This window comes from Gasterosteus aculeatus, chromosome 20 (genome assembly GCF_964276395.1).
Source record: "Gasterosteus aculeatus chromosome 20, fGasAcu3.hap1.1, whole genome shotgun sequence".
NCBI classification, from domain to species: Eukaryota; Metazoa; Chordata; class Actinopteri; order Perciformes; family Gasterosteidae; genus Gasterosteus; species Gasterosteus aculeatus.
The window spans coordinates 14500443-14509310 of NC_135707.1; the positions used below are offsets into that span (position 1 = coordinate 14500443).

The 8868-nt window shown below is 42.0% G+C and overlaps 1 protein-coding gene across 1 annotated transcript; it reads left to right on the forward strand.

The window, feature by feature from the left end:
- Positions 1-327: 327 nt before the first annotated feature.
- Positions 328-5832, forward strand: elovl4a (ELOVL fatty acid elongase 4a). Its single transcript, XM_040165881.2, has 7 exons — positions 328-582; positions 1442-1524; positions 2046-2233; positions 2330-2410; positions 2895-3066; positions 3535-3662; positions 3822-5832. The coding sequence occupies exons 2-7, from the start codon at positions 1458-1460 to the stop codon at positions 4140-4142; spliced, it is 957 nt and encodes a 318-aa protein (XP_040021815.1). The 5' UTR covers positions 328-582; positions 1442-1457; the 3' UTR covers positions 4143-5832.
- Positions 5833-8868: the final 3036 nt, after the last annotated feature.

Consider the following 8868-nt stretch of genomic DNA (forward strand, 5'->3'; position numbering starts at 1 on the left):
GGCTGAGCGAATAATCATAAGCACGCGGACTTCATCTGCTGCGGATAATGTGAAGAAACATATTTAAATCCCCAAACGCATTGCACTGCCATGTAAGTTTCAGGAGAGATTGAACTGATGCGAAATGTGCGCGGTTGAATGGTTATTGAAAAAACAATACCAAAATATGAGCGTTATTATTTTATTATAAGCATTGTTTTTATAATTATTGGCAGCAGCAGTAGTAATATATTGTTGTTTGTATGTTTGTCATTACTGCTACTTTAATTATTTAAATTATTTTCCACTTGGAAAGGTACCATTCAATGCCTTTTTATTTTGAAAGTTGGATCGGAAGTGTGTCGTTGTGTGGGACCAGAGGAGGACTGAGGGAGGCAGACGCGCAGTGCAGCCTGGTTCCCTTAACGACAAATTCATGCCCATCGCCGTTTACTCAGCGGCCCGTTTATGTCACACTAGATACGGAACCGTTGATCGATCCACAGAGAACGAGCGCAGTCGAACCCCACGCGGAACAACGCGCGCTGCGTGACCTTGCATTGAATGTTATTTTAGACGGATATTTTGTACAGCGCCGACACGGTAAGGAAACGAGCATCTTCTTTTGCACGGAGAAGATGGAGAGACCAATGTCGATATCAGTATCGGGTAGCATATGTCGCCCGTGGGGAGTCGTGATTGAGGCCACGTTTATCTTTGATGGAGGCGGTAATCGGTTCGATTGTACGATGTAAGACGAAAACAAACACAGGGCATTTTCGAAAAACCATATGGATGGTGGGATGGCTCATGCAGCCTTGTTGAAGGCCGGACTGCAGACTGCAGATATTTGCCATTGAAAAAGTGAATGATCACATTGTAAATATATTAGCCGACGCCTTTTGGGAACGTGCGACATGCGGTTATATTTCTATTCTATACGGGAGTGTGTGGTTTGTGTCCGCAGCGGTTTATGCGGGCAGCGCTTGTAGGACTGAGGCAGATGCTGCAGCAGCCCTTGATCCGAGAGAGGGAGAGAGTCGGGGAGGGAGGGACGGGGGACCGGGGGAGGGGGTGGGGGTCATTCAATCACACATATCCACATATGCGCCAGTCTGGCTGTGCATAGGAGATGACCCATTTTAATGTAACGGTGGGGCACGAGCCCCCCCCCCCTCAATCATTATAAGGACCACCAGGGTCTGCGCTCTGCCAACCGGTGCCTTTGTGCGCAAAGGAGAGTACAGCCCTTCTATCATGGCCTCGTGGAGCCGCAGGTTCCTACAGGCTTTAACCTGAACTTCTGTTGGCCTGGGCTGCTTTCTCTCACAGCTTTATACTATTTAAAGATCACTTATTTAAAAAACAGAATTATTATTATTTTCCAGTTTAAATGCCTACGGTTCCTCGGTTTTAAAGGACTTAAAAGATGAGATCCTCATGTCTGTCTCTTTAATTTCAGGTCATCGGCCAGAAACATGGAGATTGTCACACATTTAATTAACGACACCATAGAGTTCTACAAATGGACCCTAACTATTGCAGGTAAGTCTTGCATCATAGAGCAATGCTGTTTTACAACTGACTGGATACGTTTTCATCTACAGGTAGATGGTTTTCCTGCAATGAGTCGGTGAATGGATGTTGCTCTGGTTAGAATTTGCAGAAGGATGTGTCAAAGATGCACCATAATAGAAGAGTGTGTGTACGTGCCCGCAATATATTGTCAATGTGTGGGGCGGGGTTACCTTGTTTTTATACCTGATCTCCAATCAGTATGTTACCTGATCTTATCTTTTGTTTCTTATGTCTGCTGAATCAATGAATATAATGTGTATCTTTGACCTCTTAAGCAAAGTAAAATTCACGGACATATACAACATTGTCAAAGGATCACATGCACCATTGAACCAAACCAAAGGTCACCGCAGGACAATTGGCATCTGTACTCCTACTGGCTTTGCCTGCGCTGCCCTTAAAACAACTAACATTGAACCCATGCTGTAACAGTGTGATGCAGACATTAAGAACAGTTAGGTAATGCTATAAGAACATCTGTGCCACAGACAAGCGAGTGGAGAAATGGCCTCTTATGGACAACCCTCTGCCCACGCTGGCCATCAGCACCTCCTACCTGCTAATCCTCTGGCTGGGGCCCAAATACATGAAGAACAGGGAGCCCTTCCAGCTACGCAAAACCCTCATCGTCTACAACTTTAGCATGGTCTTTCTCAACTTCTTCATCTTTAAAGAGGTTGGTGACTATCAGCTACAAGTGCTCCCGTGTTGAGTAACTATCCATCCACATGAGTGCAACGACAGTAACGGTTTCTTTTTGTATTCTCTTTAGCTGTTCATGGCAGCACGGGCGGCAAGCTACAGCTACATCTGTCAACCGGTGGACCACTCAGATGACCCCAATGAAGTCAGGGTGAGAGACTTTTGTTAAATGAAAGTGGAAGATTACCTCAAATGACTTCACCGTACTGATTGGGTACCTCACTGTCATATGGTGTATGTGCGTGCAGTCATTTGACTTCATGTCCTTGACTTTATGTCTGGGGCGGGTTTCAGAAGAAATGACCATCTTCCGTCCATTTGGACCCGGCCCGCGTCATTAGAGAAAGTGCGGGTTTGGTAGAGGGATCATTGAAGGTGTTCAGTTTCACCCTCTTTCCTGCTGCTCCATGATGTAGATACACATCTGACAGCCAACCGGTCTCAAGTGGCCGTGAGCTTAATGTGTTTGATAGAACGGAGTAGCAAAGAACAAAGACTATGTCCTAAAGGAAGTACAAGTGTGCGCGCAATTCTGTTGAGTCAAAAAAAGCTTTTTAGAACAAGTTAGAAATGCGAGTCCAATTGAACTGCTCTGAACCAACGTTTCCTTGTTTCCTTGTTCTGCCCTGAGACAGGTGGCAGGAGCTCTGTGGTGGTATTTCATCTCTAAGGGCATTGAGTATCTGGACACGGTGTTTTTCATCCTGAGGAAAAAATTCAACCAGGTTACTTTCTTGCATGTCTACCACCACTGCACCATGTTCACTCTCTGGTGGATCGGCATCAAATGGGTGGCAGGAGGACAGTGTGAGTAGCTCATGTTACATTGGAGTCCTACATTATTCCCTCTGCCTACTTTGTTCATTTACCCCTTCTTTCCTTCAGCTCCAGTTAAAATGAACATTTATTGTTGGACTCAAAGGACTTGATCATGTTTTGTCGTTCTGAGCAACTTGTTTGATTTTGTAATAGGAAGGTAGGAAGAGGTGTCCTAAACTGTATATGTATACATGCCCCTTTGTGTCAAAATCACCAACAGCACAAACAATATTTTGCAGAGACATGAATACATAATCCATTGCAGTGGATAATCTGCCAAAGAATTTCTTGTTTTGCTTAGTACTTGTGCATTGATGTGGCTTTATTTATTTGTTATTTAACATATTCTTCACTAAAAAAAAATTGTTTTCCTGATATGGGGAAAAAAGTACAATAAAGTCTTGATAAAATTGGTAAAATGAATATCAGTGTATGAATTTTCTTTTACATTTGCAGCATTCTTTGGGGCCCACATGAACGCAGCTATCCACGTGTTGATGTATCTTTACTACGGCCTGGCCTCCTGTGGACCTAAGATCCAAAAGTACCTGTGGTGGAAGAAGTACTTGACAATCATTCAGATGGTAAGATTTCATCTCCCTGTGCGGCTGATTGGAAAAGAAATGTATATGATTTGAAACGTTAATCTAACGTCACCTTTTCGACACTGAAATGACAGTTGTCAGGTTTAAGCAATTACACAACGTAACGCAAAAATGGGATTGTCTTTCCTCGTGTCTCAGATCCAGTTCCATGTCACCATTGGCCACACGGCCTTGTCCCTCTACGTCAACTGCGACTTCCCCCACTGGATGCACTACTCCCTCATCTGCTACGCCATCACCTTCATCGTCCTCTTCGGCAACTTCTACTACCAGACCTACCGCCGCCAGCAGCCCCGGCGCGACGCCTCCTCCTCCAAAGGGGGCAAGGCCCTCTCCAACGGGGCCCTCAACGGGCTCAGCAAGGCCGCCAACGGAGCAGTGGCGATGGGGAGGAAAGAGGAGAAGGCCCAGGAGCACTCTGGGAGGAGAAAGAGGAAAGGAAGAGCCAAAAGAGATTAGAGGAGGAGGAGCTACGGAGAGGAGGAGGTGAGGTAGGGCCTTGCTTTGGCTTCTGGGTTGATAGTGCTAAAACATGAAAGACTTCATTTGAGCAAGATTTAGATAGACGGATGCGTTAAGGTTGGTTGTGTTTATTTAAGCCAGTAACTGAGTTGTTTTGGATGAAATATGAGACACCTTTGTGTTGGGAGAGGACCACCCTGTTGGTAAGAGATGTTAGAGGCCCAAGGTGTCCCAAATACCCTAAAATACAATAGTGTATGGTTGGGGATAAATGTTAGTATTCCTTCTCTTTGTGGTGGTGCCACGTACTGTGGATCTGGTTCAAAAAGTGACTCAGCCACGTAAAACTTGGTCTAGAAAGGAAACTTTCCATTAAATGCTCAAAAAGACTCTGCTGTATCGAGAGGAATACACATCACAACACGCAAAACACGTCAACGTATATTTGAGCTCATCATTTTTGTTGTTTTTCACCTTTACAGATATAAAAAAAAGTGATGATGTATAGTATCATGGCATTTTGACCCCATCTTATTTAAGTTTTTATTGATGTTACTTGTGAGAGACTTAAGTTTACAGTTCTCGTTTACTGAAAAAACACTTCGGCAGTCATCCTTTTACTTGTGAACACAGACTTGTCTTTATTCTTATTTATTTCAAGTTGTGGACTCAGCTGCTCTGTGTTTTTGAGCTGTCATCCATTACTGTGCACTTACATCACAATTAAAGAAAACAAATCAATATCCAGAGGTGAGATGTACATTGAAATAGAAATGATTGATTTGTAACCCTTTGAGACTTGGATGGATTGTTCCAGCACTGCTTTATGATGGAATTATCATCAACTGTATCTCACAGAAGGTTATAAATAGATTTTTCTATTTCTGTATATCCCTACTTGTATGTAATGCTATGTGATATAATGAATATTATCCCGAAATGATGAATCTGATGATTATATCAATGTTCCCTGTTTTGACAGGAAAGCTGGCGGAGATGTGTCTTTGCAGATGTTTTACCTGTCTTTTTCTATTATCTCTCCCGTCGTTGTTTGTCTTAACATGCTGGTGAAAATGTGTTGCCGAAAGAAAAAAAATGCTGGTGGAGATTTCGGGAAGTAGCCGAGACAGTTTTTATCAAGTTAACGGAGCCTTTCTTGAGTACCATTTCTTCCCATATTCAATCAAATATATTTTTGTGTCTATGTTTTAAAGCTTAATCTCTGTCCTGATCTGGCTTGAATTGAAACTTATCAGGGGAAATTTTGATTTAAAAGACTAACAAATATGGATTATTTTCAAAAGCTGGTGAAACTGAACACTGACTTTGTATTTTGAAGAATAACTTTGCTCAGCATCTAGTACATAGAGTAAAAGTGGTCTATGATCATCGGCTATGTGTCCAGCTTCAAGTCTTACATTTTGATGTTATTTAGGGCTTTTTTTAATTTTTGTGTAAATACCAATTTTCTTGCTACTGTGTGTGCTTGTCTGTGTATTTGTGTTCTTTTTATGTTGTACATATTACATTGTGATATTTTGTACACTGTGCATTTGGGAATGTTCTCAGCTTTTTAGCTTGGACATTTACACATCTACACTGCTTGCATGTTTTTTTATTTATTTTTTAAAGTATCATAACTTCAATTCCTGTTCAAATTCAATTAAACTGAATGCCTGTATAAATACTGGTTCTCTCTTGCAACTTCATTTAAAGGTCGAACTTACAACGTTTAAATTGTTTTTGCATTATATGCGATCAAGTCTGAGTTTTTTCCATTGGCGATTTATAAAGAGAAAAATGGTAACATATGATCTGAGTGGGCTTAAACACTAGAGGGCATCACAGTTACATTTCACGAGGCTCACATTGGACCCCACCTTTTTAACCATCCTCTGTAACAATGGAAGGGACAAAGAACTGTATCATGCTTGATGAAGTGAGGAGATCAACATAATAAACCAAAAGTTTGAGTAGGCGTATGTGAACTTTTCACATAATTCATTCATAGTTCCTGGTTAGCTCTGGTTAGCGCTGTGGTACAAAACGTGTTAAATCACCAGGAGCCCAAAGCAGGTAATGACCCTCACACACCAATGTTTCTGTGCACTTCTATCTGAATAAAGTGCTAAAAACAAAATGCTCACCCAACCGCTGGACCGTAAGTACATTTATCCGAGGCACTTAACTAAAGTATTTCCTTTCTGCAAGTTTTACTTTTACTCCACCTAATTTGAGTTAACGGGCGTTTTTGAACTAGCTTCTAAAAGTTTACCTTTCACAGTTTTTACATTTGATACATTAAGTATATTTAGGTGAGAATATTGCAAGAAATATTCATTTAACTGCTAGAATTGCTACATTTATTTAAGCAGGGTTAAGCTGGACGCTCGTGTGAAATGTGCAATTATTACACAGTATTCCATATCGGCAGCAGTACAGAAGTGTGCTTCCAGCAGAGAGGGAGGGGGGGGGGGGGTCCTGTCTGTGTTGAGTGATAGATGCTTGTCGGAGAGAATTAACATTTAATAAATGGTAACTGGGATAAAGGTAAACCCTTTAAAATAATAATACTGTCCATCCTATCCTGGATTTCTCCTCCCATTTTGACAATTTCAGACAAAGGTATCCATGGTAACTGTACACAGCAGCTGTCTGTCCCCTCCCCACTCACTGCCCCCCCCCCCCTTCTGCTTCTTCTTGAATCAGCTGTGGTCTTTGTGGGAAACACAACCAACGCAATAAACTATTAAACGTGTCGGGTGGGAGTGTGCGGGGTGGGTTGGTATTTTTGTGTGTGAGCGTGTTTGTTTGTGTACTGTAATAGGTAGAGAGATTGAGAGACACATTGTGTGTGTGCGTGTGTTTGTGTGTGTGCAACCCCCCCACAGAGTTAGTGAGTGGGAGGCCTCTACCAGCAGAGGGGGATTACATGGTTGATGTTTGTGTTACTCCACAATGCAGAACAATCATTTCACAACTCTGCAACAGAAAACCAAAACCTCCCCAGCAACATTTCCCTTGGACGGGGGCCCCGTAATCGCTCCACATCCCTCCAACTGTTTTAGCCCTCACCGCCAGTCACTCCCGCTCGCCACATCTCGTGCACTATGTCTCCGTAAAGGAGGTTTCGAAAGAGCTTGTGTTTTACACATGCAGATTTTTTTCATTGGCACTCAAATGCCTTGCAGTGCATTTAGAAAATAAGTCATTACACATGTTTCATAACAATCGTAATGGTAGAGTTGTCCCGCTTAGCATCTTCAGCCTAAAGTGTTACGAGTGATCTTTTTTGTAATCTCGTTAGTGTTTTCAATCTTTTGCCTGTCAAATGAATGTGCTTATTCAAATGACGGTCTTGAATAAAACAAAAATGATCCCACTCTTGTCTATATCTCCTTACAGCACACACATGAATTAAAGCATTGCTAAGGAAATCTAAAGGACATGTGCACAGACACTACGAGATGACACTGCAGATTATTCCTGACTCGCAGCTGACCTGGGATCCCCGTCTGCACAGGGTGCTGCGGTGATGATCCTGGGTAAAGGTGGTTGTGAATAACAGAGAAAGTGAGAATGAGAGTGAGACCTGGGGATGTGAAACGAATGAGGGTGATATTTTTAGATGGTAGTTCATTAGTTCCTCTCTCTCTCTCTATGTCTCTCACAGCTAACAGGCTCTCACCACTGAATGTTGTGGGATGAAACATTGGGTAGAGAAATATATAAATATAGCAACAAAACATTATATTATTACTGTTAATCAGTCTGAAATAAATTCTTGGCCACATTTCCTGTTACTGGATAAGATACAGACACGTGAAGCGCAACATAAAGTGCTAAAAAAAAGTATATTTTTCAATATGAGATAACTCGATTCAGTGCTGTATCCAAATAGTTTGATACTTTAATATGGAACATGTTGTAATTCAAATGCCCAAGTTGAGTGTAATAAATTCAAGGATGATGTGAGTAAAGAAACTGATGTCTTTCATCACATTAAATTACACTTTCAGAGCCACATGTTACCTTCTTTTGTTTATCACACCAGACAAAGAATAACCAGTAATCTCCGCTGTCACTTTGGAGCCTCCATGATGCAGACATCTGTCACATTAATGCACACAAGTGATTGAATAGGCCCGGGGCAGAAGGAGGGGATGGGTGGGGGAAGTAAAAAATGTGTGTCACTGTGAAGGGGAGTGCAAGACCCCAAACATCTGTTGGTCCATTCAGAGAAGATGGATTATCATTCTTAGTCAAAGCTGCATGGCTGATTGGCCTTGCAACATATTGTCAGGCAATTAAACTGTGAAGTGACACAGAGCAGTTTTAAGTCTGTAAGATATAATGTTGTAAAAGAATGCATTGCCAGAAGCAAATTGATTGTTCGGCGGGCTAAGAGCTTCCTGCAGGCCTTGACAGAAGCTAAAATCTATGCCATGAAACTTTCAGAGAAAATCCCAGCTTTCACTTTGGCTCAATCCTTCTGCTAATTTAAGCCTCCTTGTTATTAAGTGTTGATGCATGCAACACCAGTTTGCCTCCTTTGCAGTGTAAAGGATAGGAGCCATTTCAGATGTGTGTGTGGGTCCTTTATCCGGTAGGCAAAGGGAGTTAAACTCCACATGACTGGTATGGGTCTGGCCTGCTACAATATTCAGTTATTCATTCAGAGTGAGATGTCTCGGTTTATGAAGATTGGAATATATCTAAACAC

Coding starts and splice junctions, on each gene's coding strand:
- elovl4a (XM_040165881.2), top strand. CDS start 1,458: ATGGAGATTGTCACACATTTAATTAACGACACCATAGAGTTCTACAAA. Junction 2,234..2,329: donor ACTTCTTCATCTTTAAAGAG/GTTGGTGACTAT, acceptor TATTCTCTTTAG/CTGTTCATGGCAGCACGGGC. Junction 2,411..2,894: donor ATGACCCCAATGAAGTCAGG/GTGAGAGACTTT, acceptor GCCCTGAGACAG/GTGGCAGGAGCTCTGTGGTG.